Here is a 15,707-nt window from a genome sequence, read left to right on the forward strand (position 1 = left end):
ACCTTTTGAAAGTAAGACTGTGATTTAAGTGCACGCCAGCCAATGCTCTGGTATTTAATAGAACCTCACTCCTGCCCCCAGGCAGCTCTGCCTGCTCAGGATGGCACTAGCCGTATTTTTGGTGGGGGGCAGAGGTTGGTCCAACCACCTCCCATCGCTCACTACACAGAAGAAAACAAATCCCCTGTACCCACAAAATGCAGATTCAATGGGGCAAAACAGCCCCACTTGCTTAGTATAAACCTGGAACAACTCCAAAGGGCTCACTCCAGATTTACTGCTGTGTTTCCAAGTGCTGGATTTGGCTCCACATCCCATAGGATGAGCATCAGCTCTCACCCCTTCCCCTCAAGAGCACCCCAATGTGCACACAGCAGAGACCCAGCAGTGCCGAGCCCAGACTCCGCATCCCGCATCCCTTCCTCCTCCCACCTCTCGGGTGGCATCTCCACACACAGATATTTAGATAGCTATATATTATTGTTTATGTAAAGCCATAGCTTTCCCTTGATTGCAAGGCATGGTGGGGCTGCTGATGAGGTTTGCTGTTGACATTTCTGCATTAGCTGGCTTTTGTCAATCCTGGCAGGCTGAGAAATTCTATCTTAAGGGCTGTTCTTTATTAAATTTGCAAGATACAAAACTGTGACTGACTCTTTTCTTTGGTGAATGTATAAATAATAAATCCAGATCGCTAAAAATAACAATTAAAATATTGCTCAAATTTAAAAGCAAAAAAAAAAAAAAAAAGAATTGGTAATTTTGAGACAGCTCTGTGAGGGCTGCAGGGACAGGCAGGGGCTGTGGGCAGTGTCCCTCCTCGGGGCTTCTGACAGCTGTCAATATTCAAAGTGCTTGAGGAGGGGGACAGGGTTGGGGAGAAACCAGCGCGCCTGAGCTGAGCCACTATGTGTTTTACCAAACTTTGTCACAGAGTCTTTTATACAACTCCTTTATGCAGGATCTGTGACATAATTCCTATTTTTTTCCACCAGCCATTATATATGATAAATAAAACAATGCACTGAAAACACTGAAATCTCTCATCAATGTCTTTGTGAAAAGGGCCCAGATAAATGAGTCTTGGAATCAAAGGCAGATTACATGACTGACCATGTATCATCCTCTATGTATTGAACATAGTCTTTGTAAAGATAGAGCGGTAATAAAAAGTGGTATTGTGTGCTGTGAAAGGCTGTGTGGGTCTGTGCATGACTAATCTGTCTTTCTGCATTATTTTATTCAATCTTCTCTGACTTTATGCCTTTGACATTTTTGCTACACTCAGTAAATTTGAGTGAATAGGCAATTTTAAAGAATTTTTATAGGGCTTCAGAGAAGTCATACGCAGACTGTATCTTTGTTCAGATTTAACAGTTTAAATATTTCCTTTGTCTAGGATGCAGAGTAATCTTTAGGCAGAGGAGAAGAGGGGGATGGGGTAGGAAATGCCTAAACCTCCCTTAATATTTTTGGCACCCTTATGGCAGAGGCAGGGGTGGGAGCAGCACAGCAGGGCCCAGCCCCGGGGTCGTGGGGTGCCTGGGGAAGGGGGGTGATGTGCTGGATGGAGCCCTGGCAGGGCGGCCGGACGGGCTGTGCTCAACTTTGCCGCCTCTGCCGAAGGGCTGCGGGAATACCGGCTCCCTCCCGCAACTCAAGTGGGAAGCAGATGAAATGTTTAAAGGGCTATTGTGAATATAGGCTTAAATATGATCCTCTTGCATCAGCCAATTTCTCTGACAAGATATTGCAAGGGTTGCTGTTTCTTAGTAAATAATGATTTTATTGCATCTCTTTAATGAACTGATAACGTGATACACAGTAAATTATCTGCATCTATAACATTACTGAGGATAAGCAGCGTGGTTTTAGTAATTTATACCACAGAGAGACATGCATTATAAAAATAGGAAAATTATTTCCTTTGTTAAATTGTGCAGAAGTCTTTACCTGAGGAACACCAGACAGATTAATCTCCAGAGATCCACTCGCTTGTATTTAAGCTGTTGAACTGTTCGCTGTTTTTTCCTCAGAACAGTTGAAAAAAACATTTTGCGAGCCAGAATTGACACTGTGGGTATTGTTCCTGCTCACACAAGTTATTAAAATAATTACTAAGCTATTTTGAGGTAACTTGAAGCTTTCTTTAAAACTTAAATCCAAATCTGAAGGAATTAGCGTAAATGATTTGCATTGATGGCAACCCAAGTATGGCAGCCAGCCCACCCGGGCACCTCTGGCAGCGCAGCCCCCGGCAGCTCCTTTGGCCCCAGCAGGGACTGAGGGGTGTGTGCTGGGTGGGATGGGGTTTGGCAGAGGGAAGAAACTGGGGGATGCCCCGTGTTAGAGCTGCCATGGCTCATGGGGGGCTGCAGGGGGGCTCATGCCAAACCCCACGTGGCCCCAGAGCAGCACCGGTGGGACCCACAGCATCACCCTGCAATGCTTGGCCCTGTTCCCTCTCCAGAAGCAGAGGCAATCTCTGCTGTGAGCCCCTGTGAGCCTCCCAGTCCATTTGGGATTGGCAGCTGTCTGCAGGCACCCACAGCGTCACTGCCAGGGGCTGCTTGGCTCTGGGTGCTGCGGGACATCCACCTCCCGTTTCAGCCTGGGCAGAGGCCAATGCCAACTTTCCTCACCAGCTACTAATGACACAATGTGGCCTGAAAGCTGGGATTTATCACCCAACAGTCCCCACAGGGATCTGTCTGCACAGGTGTAACACTGGACAGGTGAGCACTGGGCAGCTGGGAAGAGAGGGAGGATTTACCTGGGGTTAGCTGGTTTGGGGATGTAGTTTTTGGTTTGAGGATGTAGTTTTTTTTGGTTTTACATTAGTATCATCATTAACCTTTCCAAGAGATAACTGCACGGACAAGCCAGGATCTCAGAGCATGGGCAGAGCCCCATTAACCCACAGCCCACCCTTCTGAGAGGAGCACAGCGCCAGCAGATTACAATCCTAGATGTAATCATGTTTTAGCATCTTCAAAATTTTAAAGGCTGAAAATTCCCCATCTCGGTGCGAGATTGAATCATGAATTCCCTCTGCCTCGTGCAGCAGGGATGGAAAAATACTACTTTTCATCCCTGCACAGTGCTTGATGTAAGTTTCTGAAAATGAGCGCTCTAGTAAGCCTAAAAATGTAGGATAATATGATTCATTTATAGATCTCTGATAATAGATGTGGTTTCTGTTACTCTGTTACCACATCAAGGATTACTCCTGCTCCTTCAGGAAGGACACAGCACCCTCCTCCTCCCAAACCATTACCATAAAGCGGGATAAACAACAAATACCACCTTATCATTAGCCGCATGGAGCAGTTCCCATTGATTTATGACGCCAAACACCGCAAGGCTGGATCAAGCTACAAGTCCCTTTTTAGCAAATATTATTTCCACCAGACCGGTGCAAAACACAAGGAGCCACCTCACCTGGGCTTGGTTTTGTTTATCAAAAAAAAAAAAAAAAAATTGTTTTACAACTTGCAGGAATTCTTTCCAATATTAGTTATTAACAACCCCAAGATGGCATTTGCATTTTTATAACCTTGTTACTTAAGAGTGAGACAGCGGAAGGAAAGACTTGGCGCTGGCGTTCCTTGCGCGCTTTAATCCCAGCCTGAGCTTTTTATGCTCGAGAGCACCTTGTGATGCTGTAACTAACCTCAAACCCGGAGCAGCGGGAGGGCAACAAACCCCCGAATACAGCAATGTCATGCTTTACAGGCGTACTCTCCGCAACAGCATGAATGAAGGGGGGGGGGGGGAGAAAAAAAACCACCGGTTGCCAAGGAAACGCTCCAGTCCGGGTAATTATTACAGTAACTGTCTGCACACCCCACCTATAACACAAATGAATAATAAATCAGGGGCTGACTGGCAGCTCTCCGCGGCCGCTCGCCCACCGCTGCCCCCTCCCGGCCGCCGCCCGCACTGCAGCCCGCCCGGGCGCGCTCCCGCTCCCGCACCCGCGCAAGGGGGAACCGCTCGCAGCACACCCGAAACCCATTTCGCTGGATTTGATTTAAAAGGCGCAGCGGGAGTTGGCAAAATTCACGTATCATGGGGTTAATGTGGGTTAGAGCGCAGCTATTTGTAACGCAGAAGCGCCGCATTCCAAATGCGCACATCTGATTTCTTTTAATCCCGGCTCGGGGTTTGTTGGTTTTTTCTTTTTTTTTTTTTTGCCTTTTTTTTTTTTTTTCGGCATAAATCACTTAGTTAAAATGAACAGTCAAAACAGCTGGTTTAGACATTCACAAAACATCTAAAAATCTGCTGGTTTAGATGCCCTATGTGAGCAATGGAAGTGCAACTCGTCTTACCAGGGAGAGAGAAGTGGATCCAGTTACCTCCGAACCAAGTCTCCAGCTCCACTGGCCCAGGACAGGCTTCAGCTCTAGGACTGACCCAGCTGCACTGAGTGCACAGCATCTTCTGCCTTTTCCTTCAGCTCCTCCTGAGCAGACCACCTCAGCACCAGAGGGGAAATGTCCCCCCACACAACCCCTTCTTTGGGTATGGGCAGGTACTCAACACACCTGTGGCCAGTTAAGAAGATTAAAGAGTAGATTTTTTTTCTCCCAGTGAAGAATGGAAGAGGAGCAGGTGATTTGCAGTGCCTAACTGATGCAATCACAGCCCTGCAGAGGGCTGTGTGGGGTGGTGAGGCACAGCACGACACTGCTGGGGAACATTGACTTGCCCCCATGGCTGTGCAGTGCCCACGCTGGCTGCTGCCACCACTCTCATTTTAGACCAGACATCCTGTGCAAAAACGTTTTCCCCTGCTGTTTTCTGCTGCTGCATTTTTACCTGTGCAGTCATGCTTGGCTGCACTCACCTGGCACTGCTCACCTGTGCCAAGCAGGCTGGGGACACTGGGACAGGGATGGGGCTCCCTCCAGCATGTGTTCCTGTGCCACCCCAGTGACCAACTGCCAGAGTTGCCTCAGCGTGGCCAGGCCACATCCTTCCTGCTGAGAACATGCAAGAGCTTTTGGGAGGCATTGGGAAGAACCAATACCCCTTCCTCAGTCCCGTGTCCAGAGCCCTTGGCAGCACTCCTTGGCAGACCCAGCCCTTCCAGCAGCAGCAGCAGCAGCAAAAGTCACCAAAGGATTTTCAGAATTAAAACATCCCCTTATTATTATATAAGTGAGTAAAATCTCTAACTGCAGCACTGGGGGCAAAAAGATACTCATCAACAGATTAATTTACCACCAGGACCCCTACGTGCCTTGGGTTTGAGGAACTGTTGCTCCCTCCCGTGCTCGCTTCACCCATGCACCGGTGGTCATCTGCAGCCACTTGTTGGCTTCAGTGTTGCACAAAAAGCAGATTTTAGGTCCTTGCAGAGATAGGCCTTCACATGATCATTTTTTACTGTTTAGATTTTTATCTGCTTTGATAGATTTAATTAATTTTTGCTGTTGTTGTTTGGTGTTTGTAAACATTCTATAAAACCCCTACAGCCATCTCTCTTGCTCCAGGCACTGCACAGTGAGTCTGCTGGTAAAGCTGGAGTGAAGAGACCAAAGATGAAGGCTCATTCCAGCCCCCAAGCCCTCTGACAATTAAATATACTGCAGAGAGGCACAGACACACTCAGGCTCCCTATTAGGGAAAACACTCATGTGCTCAGTTTTAAGCATGTGGTTAAATCCATTCTTCTTTACAAAATCTTTGAGACATAAGCACATGCCAAAGTGCATTCCTGAGTAAGGATGCTTCCCTGAACCGAGGCCATAATTCATTAAAACCCAAGGTGCATTTATCCTACTTTTTCCCGTGAGCAGGGATGTGAAAAAAGGGGAGGGGAGGAAAAAAAGAAAACAAGCAAAGAATTAATTTTGATTTGAAACTGATCTATGGTGACAAGGGGCATTTGGTTCTGTTGAAGTAACTAGAAGTGGGAAGTATTTCAGAAGATATCTAAATAAATCTTTTTAAAGGGGTTCCTCTCTCTCTCTTTCTTTCTTTCTTTCTCTCCGTTTCCCTCTAATTACCCATGTCTGGTAGTCTTGGATCTCAACCCCTTGTTATTTAAAATACATATTCATGGAACTATATTTTACAGTTGCACTGTTCTGGTTACAAAATAGCTTCTACTTTTCTAGGACATAATTTCATTTTGTTTAGCCAAGAATTCATTAAAGAAGCTATAAATAACCTCCTTTAAATATTTAGCCGTGAATAGAGGGTGGACTGGCATTGATGGCTTATTTTAGTACTAATGCAATATGCTTTAAAAAAAAAAAATCCGCATTTGAGCATGAATCAAGTTAATGATTAACACTTTCGACGTGATTCTCAGGATCTGTTAAAGACGGCGATTGCCCCCTCCCAGGCAGGGTGGTGCGGGCGCAGCAGGGCTGCACAACTTCCCCTTCAGTTTTCCTTAGAGCAAAACACACTTTGCTCCGTGCTGAGGGGGAGATGTGGCCCCCCAGTTTTGGTGGGCTGCTCCCCCAGGCAGGGACACGGCTGTCGGCCACTCCTGCCCTCCTGCTGCCACAGCCTGGCCAGCGTTTCCTGCCCAGGACACCACAGCGCCTTCCCGAACACCTGGCAGGGAACATCGGAGCTGGATGGAGTGCAGCCGACTTTAGAAGTCACCTTACAGAAAGAAGTCCCAAGCACAGAGAGAAAAGAGTGTTGAAAAGGGGGGAGCTGGTGATTGTGTTTTCATGCATGAAGCTGCACTATGAGCTCACCTGCTGTGATCTGAGAGCAAAGGATACGAGCGCAAGGCGTGGTTATTTTAGGGAAGGTGAGGAAACGGCATTAGCTGATGCTGGGCTCAGGGATGGCCAAGACTGGGAAAACCACATGCTGTTGGCTCTCAGGCTGCCAGTTTACAAAGCCACAGAATTGTGGCTGAAAGCAAATCCCTCCTTACACCTCCCAAGTCCTTCTGCCTCATTTTTCAGGCTGTGGTTTGATGATGTCAGCTGGAGAGCACCATCAGTTCAAAGTACTCCAGCTCCCATGTCCTCTGCCATCATTTTTCCTTGTCCTTGCTCAACATAACTACCCCTCTAACTGTGCTGATACAGACATGGTGAGAAAGACATTAGGAAACTCACTAGCTTCAAAAAACTACACACAACTACCAAAAAACCCCGAAAACCCAAACCCAGTAGTTTGCTTCTTAAGCCCATCTGTGTCACCAATTATCATTCAAGGGGTGGTCCCGACAAAAGCTGCCTCAGCAAAATGAGAGGATGGCAAGAAAACTGGAAGGAGCTGCTGGGCAGGGACTCTTAAAGCCAGGACTGCTCCCAGTCATGAGAAGGATACACCAAACTGTACCCTGAGTGCTGCAGTGCTGTTGCATTTTGAAATAAAGCTAAAGCATTAAGACATTTTTCCTTAGTGCTGACTCCCTCTGGGCATTCCCAAGACAATTACAATGTTTTCTGAGTATACAAAAGAACTAGGAGATTTTGTAATCAAGAGTCTGAGTTTATGCTTCTCTCCTTAAGAGCATTCAATTTCCATGGACATTCATTAGCAGGAGGTTAAAACACAATGGCAGAAGAGAATGGACTGCTTTTATGTCCATGTGGTAGTAAACATTTCAAGCCAGAAACGCAAGTTCAAAATAAAAACCTCTCTGTGGCGTTTCCAAATTAGTAGTAAAGCAAAAAAAAAACCCACACAACTTTCACAGCTTTTTTACTGAAAATTTAATTTTACAAAATACCCTTTTCCATCAAAGAAACTTCCCTGCAATGTACATGAACCCGGCATTTTACAGATCTGTACAGTGAGAGATCAGAGAGGTTTGAAAGAAGGAAAAAAACTTTTAGCAGACATCTAGTTGCAAAACCTACAGCAACGTGAATACAAGTGTGTCTTAAAATGCTAAAGCAAGTAATGCAATATAATTGGTGAACCTATTTGAAATGTGAAAAGTTTCCTTAAAATGGTCCATATGGTATGTAGAACCTCACAGCTGGCACAAAACTGCCTGTATTTAGGTTTAAACACAAAAACAATGTATGTAAGGAACAGTTTTCGAAAAAAGAACCCAAGTGCTGCTATCGTAAGGCAAACCTATACAAAGGTGCTGACAGCACACAGGGAAACCGACAAAATAAGGTGAATACTCAAGTGTTCCAACACTGAACTGTTTGTTTTTTTAATGTTGCCAGTAAAAGTTTCAGAGATAACCGATGCCAAATTACCACTGGATGACCTGTTAACTAGCTGGGTGTTACAGAGGGAGCTCTACAGAACCTCAAGAGATGTGCAACTAGGCGAGAGTACTGGTGCTTCAGCCGGCTTAGTTAGTCTTTTGCATCCTGGCAGCTTTGAATTTTGAAATTCTCTTAGTAGTTTCTTCTGGAGCCTCGGACAAAACTTCCTCTGATTTTCGCTCCAGAATGGTCGGCAGGACTGGGTGAGCGATGACTGGGTGTGGTATTAAGGAGGGAGACAAAGGCTCCTTTTCTATAACAGTTCCGGAAAATGCCTACAACAGAAGAGAATACTCAAAATGAGCTAATAAAATGCAAATGTGAGGCTATGCCCATAAGGTCATTACCCTATATTAGCCTGATTAGGATTGTTATTTCTTTTAATCAAAAGTAAAGAAATATCTTTAAATCAATGATTGTTCCCTGCATAAGTAACCAAATTGTAATTAACCTCAAAATATAGCTTGTTCAAAGATGACTGAAAGTGTCTTAAAAGTACTACTTAATCTCATTCCTACTGCATAAATGATCTAAAAATTTGCTTCCTCACTGACACATGCTCAAGAAATAAAACAGCTGATGTAATACACAGTTTCATTTTGGATCAGAAATGGAGAGACTTTGCAAAGTTGAAGTATGTCAGCATTTCCATCATACGTCATGTTTTATGACTTAGTGTCTTCTAATTGCATCAAGCTGACACACTGTGTATGAACTGGCAAGCACATATTTTGTTTGTTCTTTTCTCCTTACCAAATATGATCAAAAAATGGTGAAAGCAATTTATACTTAAGAGAACAGCAAACTTGCTTCCAACTATTTCTCTCTATAAAAGGTCTAATAAAAACATGTAATGTTTAAAAATTATAATTTATATGCAGCTGATTATATGACTTAATCCTTTTTAACTTAGCTAAGAAATGACGATGATTCTTGGAAAACACGGGGAAACAAGCAGCTCAGAACTACTTTTATAAACATATTTAAGAACAAATCATCCACTGTGTATTGAAAACAGAAAATTCAGAATGCCCAAGGACAAGGGGAAGCAGTTCACATCCAAGGTCTGATGCTCATACTGGGCACAAAGGAATGCACACCAGATTTAGTCACTATGCTTAGTTCTGCTTTTTCATAACTCAGTTACCAAGAAAAACAAAGCAAAACAAACCAGCCATTCTTTTCTTGCAGGACCTGCAAAAAAGCAGTGTTTTTTTGTTTTCTGCTCCAGTAGACAAAGTGTGCCTAAAGCTGTGCCTGTACACAACTGTGTTGTTCTAACAAGCAACTCATTTTCCAAACCAGGTAAGCAAAATACAAACTAAGACGACTGCAGTAAAATTAGAAATAAAAAAAAAGTTAGCGTGTTGCAAATGATAATGGAGAAATAATGTACTTCAAACACCCACAGAAACAAACTAAAGCAAAACAACAGCATTTACGAAGGGACGTCTGACTGCATTTTTTTTGCTCACTCTCTTTCAGTTACTTAGAAAATACATTACATTGTAGAGAATAAACATGTCAGATTCAGATAATGGACTGATGGGTAACATCTAAAGTGTACTTAGATGTTTTATAAAAATATAGCAAATATATTCCAGAAAGTATACAACGTAAAGTGCTAACTGTACAGATAAATCTTCCACCATGAATCTTCACATCCTGCCTAGATTCCCCTACAGCTGTTTGTATGAAAAATGATGATAAACAATAGCTTTTATGGGGACTTCATTTCTTGTCAAAAAATAATTTTTCTAAAAATAGTGTTTTCATTGAACTTGCCCATTGCATTGAGAACTACTGAAAACTCAAGTTTTATCTAGTTTGAAAAAATTAGTGTTCTTATATATGCTATGCCATGAATTTCTACATTGAATTCTTGTATTCACCCGGTCACTAAACCACTGTAAATTTTTCCTTATACTGTACAGTCTCTTTTCTTTATGATGAAGCTCTGAACTTTTCAAACATGTGAAAATGGATTTGTTTGGGATCACTAATGGCCCCAGCCTGGAATGGGATGAGTAGCAGTGTAACGCCTCCTTCCACTGGGCAATTTCTCTGCTCTTGGCAAGTCAAAATAATGACTCAGCTGATATCTATGTGTTTTAAAACTTAAAAACCACCAGCTGGAAACTAGCTGTCTATTAGCTGTGCAACACAGGTGAGAGAATCGACTCTTCCCTCTCATCAGCTACAAAGCACAGATTTTTCTCTTTTTTATTTTTAATCCTGCTCTATGTCCTGCAGTGAAATGCTCAGGATGACCCAGCAGACAGAACACTGGTTTCAGTAACACCAGGAAGTGACTACTTTGTGGGATCTTTATGGAAGAGCTTCAGGTATCAGAGAAGCCACCTGAACTGCTCCTCCCCTCTGTCCCTGGGATGTGTGTGACAGATGCCTGTCACCTGATAATGTCCTTCTGAAGCAAACTAGGTAGGAGTTAGAAAATTATTTTAAAGAAATCAAACTCATGGTATAGGCAACTACAGTCATTAGATTTCTCATTTTTATCCCTGCCAACAATCAATAATTAATTAAAAACTGTACCTCAGTTGTCCCTGAAGAGGGAGGAAGCTTTTTCAGTAGCTGCTGCTGCCCCTCCTCCTCCTCTTCCTCCAGTATGCCTTCGCTGTTGTCACTCTGAGTAGCTTCATCACAGCTAATACTCCTCTGAACTCCTCGTCTGTCATCAAACTCAGCAGCACTGTTCTCACTGGTATCGCTACAAACACTGTTCTCTCTGCTTCGAGACTTCAAAATTGATTTACGAGGGACATATTCTCCATTCACAACATCAACAAAGACTCTATAAAGGAAAATGTTAGCTTTAATAAACCATTTCAGGATCAGATGACAAATTTACAGTGATCTTGCTTTGTCTTTTGTACAAATTAATTATGATGTGCTTTTCCAACTTTTTCGCTGCAGAATCACAATACTGTACCTTCTGAGGCATTTTATTTACCAGTGCACAAGAATCAATTCTGCAGAGCAAATGCTGTTATGCCCTTGATTCAAGCATTAAGGTGGTACATTCTTTCAGCAGAAAATGTATAGCTTTTTGAAAAATGTTAGAAAACAGAATAATGCGAGTTACAAAAAGTTAGAAGAAAGGTAAACTAAATGATTATCAGGGTTGTTTCTGTAAAGAGATTCAGAAGATCACAATGTCACAAGGTATTCTAGAGTTGAGTTCTTGTCAAATGTAGAATAAAAAACCAAAAAACATTCATTGTAGGTGGAAAGGATGGAGCTTTTTTCCTGACAAGTGTCATATTCTGCTTTAAGTTAAAAAAAAAAAAATTTAAAAATCGGCTTTTAAGTTCATATCAACAGCAAGACACTTTTCAAGTATTAACAGACTGTAAACTGACAAAACCAGCTCTTCCTACAGCTTGTACTTCATCTCCATGCCTTAAACAAGTCAAGGTTGGATGGAAGAGAAAGAGAAGACAATGCCAACTTTATCAAACTCATAAAGGAGGAGCCCAATGACTGGATGAGTTTTAAGGGTGTTACTTGTTTCTAACAGCTTTATTCATCAGGCACTTATGGGAATATATCTCCACAGAAAATGGAGTTCCCTCACATAGCTCAGGGAGAACACCACGAAAGAATCCTTTACTTCAGCCTCAGCAGCTGCAATTACAGGATGTGGTTTTACTTTTCACACTTTGTGACACGTTTTTTAATATATTTAGGTACTCAAATACACTGACATAGAAATGCAGTGTGATTTTCACAAGCCCTTAATCAACCAATCTAATAGGTGTCTGTGTTTATCTTTACAGACCTAAATACTTGTTTAGCTCTCCTGTCACCTTAGTTTAGTGTTGTATACAATCCTGTAAGCCAAACACTGTTTTTCAAGCTCTCTGTGTGTGGGTGTCCTACAGGTGAGCACTAATTTTTATGCAGAATAGAGATAGTGATGTACTGAATTCAGGGAGAGAAAATGCAAGAGAAACCAGGCAAACAAAGACCTAAATATGTTCTGAAGATACTGGAAGGAAGAAGCAAACCCCAGAAAATCAGTAACTGGGAAAGGAGGGATATTAAAAGTGGTAGATCTGATCGGTTCTGTTTGAAAACCTACACAGAAGCAAATGACATGGAATTAACCAGAATGCATAACATAACTGCTGCATTCCTTTCTGAGCATAGGATGCACTGGCAAATTTACCTCAATTTCAGAAGCTCTGAAAAAGCAGGTAAATGATAGATTGCCATCTGGAAAAGGAGATGTTAAGCTCAGAAATGTTTTATAGACATGCAAGAATGGCAACCATGCAGAAGCCACAAACTTCCATTTTTAAGTACTAAACTCGGTTCCAGCTGTTTCTTTCAGGGAACCGTGGGCTGGTTTCACACCACAGGTGAACAGAAGTGAAAAGAGAAGGAAGTTCATGTGCCAAAGCCATGAATTACACACCGGTAAATGTCTGCTGGGGTTTTGATGTTGGGCAGGTCTGGAGCTGCGTGGCCATTGCCACTGCTGTTCTTCCTTTTACGCTTGGCCTCTTCTTTCTTTTCGCTGAATTTCAAAGTAGTATTTTTTCCTGTGTTTATTCTTACCTGAAAATTGAACACAAACAACGGTCTAGACCAGAAAATCAACAATCACCAGGCTTCAGATGAACTGGCTTCTGACATTCTCCTACCCGAGCAGCTGGGGACTAGGAAGCATAGATAAGTTAAACAAATGTATGAATGGTAACATTCACAGTATGAACTGTTTATTCTCTACCACTTGCACTAGGCTGGGGCATTTCTTTGCACTAATGGGCATGTATTTTGCATATAATATATGACAATCTGCTTATTCAAACTCTGCTCAACAGCTGAGCTGTTCAAAGGTCAATTTCAAGGCAAGTACAAAGTAATTTTAAAAACTCCTAGACAGGATACTCCCTTTTACAAAGCCAGAAGCCAGAACAGCAAGCTAGACATTTGAAGATAATTTTTTTTAATACCATATTTGAACTGCAGGATTTAAACAGTGAGTTTCAAGCATTTGAAAAATATCCAAATATCACCTACAGTTAGCATTCTACTTTATCTACATGAGCTAGAATTTTCTGTTCTATATATGGTATGTATGTTTTATGCAATCTCTTGAACAAAATATAATGAAATACAAACCCTTTTAGGTTCAACAGTGTGAGAGAAAAAAATAGTTGGAACAGAGTTATCTCCAACATCTACGTCATCTTCATCATCACTGTGATAACAAGTAGAGCCATTAACTTGGACCCCAAACAAGTCTGAATTTGTTACTTCTTTATGGAAGTTGCCCTGAGTAATACAGTCTTCTGCCCTATATGTCCCGTTCAGATCTATTCTCTTATCTTCCTTCTCCTCTTCAGAAGAGGTTGCATCTTCTCCATTTGTCTCAACTGTATCAGGCATCCTATGGAATGAAAAATATATAAGTGAACTGTGGCAATTCAAGCTCTTGAGAGACACAAACATGTGAAATAATGAACAAGCCTGAACCTAACTTTTTTTAGCCAGGTGCTGTATTTTTAGCCAGACTGTGGAACTTCTTAGTACTCTCTAACAATCACTAGGTCTTTTCCATGTCACCTGGAAATATCAAAACTGTGACATCATGGCTAACAACACACGTATTGCTTCAGAATCAGAACAGATCTAAGGGTGTTGTTAAGCACTAAATGTGTAACTCCCACACTGGAAACGATGGATTTTCCTAACTTGTGGGAAATGAATTTCACTTCCCCCTCTTCTATCATCTTTAAGATAAAATACCAGAATGCTGGACCGCCACGGTTCCACAGAGGCAGATTTTGGCAGCTTTGACATTGCAATGCATGCTTTGTTCGTGTTCCACCCCTCTTCCACCTATTATGATTTTAACTGCATATTTGCACTCACAGTGAGATCCTGTGTGTACCAACAACATCACACCCCTACAGTTTTCTGACCTCCAGCCCTGCCTGTGCCACAGCAGTGCTGTACCTGTCAAGTTCACCAAGGATCTCCTCTTGTCGCTCGAGCTCTTCTAAGCGGGCCCACAGTTCCTCCTCTGACTGAAAACGGCCCATTGATTTTGTATCACTTCCATTTGCTTGAAAATCTACCTCAAAAACATTTGATACTTTGGGCTTTGAATGAGGTCTGTGAGCAGTTCGGTATTTTCCTGCGCAACAAAAAGTAAGACGCAATTACTAAAGCAATTGGCAAAAAAAATCCAACAAAAAACACTGGGGGGAAAAAAAAAACACAAAGGAGTTAAGGAGTATGGGCAGAATGTTTTCCATTTCAAATTATTGTTTAACTGTTTAAGTGAAACTGTCAATGAACCAGAGCACCAGCACAGGATAATAGTCTCCGGATGTTACAGAAATACTGAGGCAAAGCAGAGATGTTTATTTACAAAGCAGGAGACACTGATCCTGTGACAGTTTTATTACAATGTAGGTTTTTTTACCTCTTGTGCCAAACAGTAGATCTTGATTTGCTCTGATAGATACCAACATGTGAATGTGACATTTGTTCACTGTCCCATTAACAGCACATTTTATTAACTGGGAAAACAAACCTAGTTTGTACTCTAGCTCACTTTTTATAAAGTCACCTATATTCAAAAAGCAGAGTCTTTTCGTTTTGGATTTTTTTTAAATTGACAATGAAGACCATTAAAAATGATCTCCAGAGCCAAATGGAAAATCTGACCCAAATCCAGTCATTATGAATCACTTATTTGGTGAAAAAGACTGTGAAAAGCATACATAAATCTGCCTTTCAGAAATAATAAATATAAACCCCACTTAAAGCTTCAGAGGTGACCTGAGATACACACTTGTGAGCAAATGGTAGTCACTGACAAGTTCTTGCTGGCATTTAAAAGCTTTGCTACCTCATAAAACGGTGCATCCATTGAGGATGGGGAATACTTTTTCCTGTTTGAGTGCTGTCTAGCACATAGGGAACAAACTGCCCGCCAACAAAACTAATGCTTTAGCCCTGTCTGGGTGAAGGGCAGGACTGTTTCTTTAACCCCCCTTCACCACAACACCATCAGCTCCCAGGGGCTGTTTCTGAGTGGTCCCAGGCAGGTTCCCAAGGGGAATTCCCTGCTCTCTGCCCATCACCACCCCCACGCAGCTCCTGCACCTCTTTACAGGAGTGAGACCCATCCCCTTCCATCACTGCCACAAACACATTCCATGATTCATCTGTGCAGTGGGAACTCCAGTATCTCTGTGGGTCTTCTTGACACTGCTTTGTGATTCTGATCAACACCAATACGATGTTGCTCAGCATCCTTCAAGTTTTAAAATCTCCATTAACCAACTGTGCGGCCATTTTTTTTTTAAATTTTAAGAACTCATGGCTTAAACATATCCTTATTCAAATACGTCAGCTTATACTTTAATCCTGAGTTAAATACTAATTCAACAGCAACATTAAAAAGCAAACAGGTGACTGCAAGTAATGTTGGAATGTGTGTCCCCTACTCTT

At 42.3% G+C, this 15,707-nt stretch overlaps 1 protein-coding gene across 1 annotated transcript in view; it reads right to left on the bottom strand.

Annotated features, from left to right (window-relative positions):
- Window positions 1-7,676: 7,676 nt before the first annotated feature.
- Window positions 7,677-15,707, bottom strand: part of LOC120323281 (unconventional prefoldin RPB5 interactor 1-like) — a 10,108-nt gene continuing 2,077 nt past the window's right edge. The window contains exons 3-7 of the mRNA XM_039381495.1: window positions 14,202-14,382; window positions 13,365-13,632; window positions 12,655-12,797; window positions 10,770-11,028; window positions 7,677-8,488 (exon numbers count right to left, since the gene is read on the bottom strand). Coding sequence (XP_039237429.1) covers window positions 8,300-8,488; window positions 10,770-11,028; window positions 12,655-12,797; window positions 13,365-13,632; window positions 14,202-14,382 — 1,040 coding nt within the window. The 3' untranslated portion in view covers window positions 7,677-8,299. The remainder of the gene's footprint in view (window positions 8,489-10,769; window positions 11,029-12,654; window positions 12,798-13,364; window positions 13,633-14,201; window positions 14,383-15,707) is intronic.

The sequence above is a fragment of the Pipra filicauda genome, unplaced genomic scaffold, assembly GCF_003945595.2.
Source record: "Pipra filicauda isolate LSUMZ 115617 unplaced genomic scaffold, ASM394559v2 scaffold227_size1260479_pilon, whole genome shotgun sequence".
Taxonomy (NCBI): Eukaryota; Metazoa; Chordata; class Aves; order Passeriformes; family Pipridae; genus Pipra; species Pipra filicauda.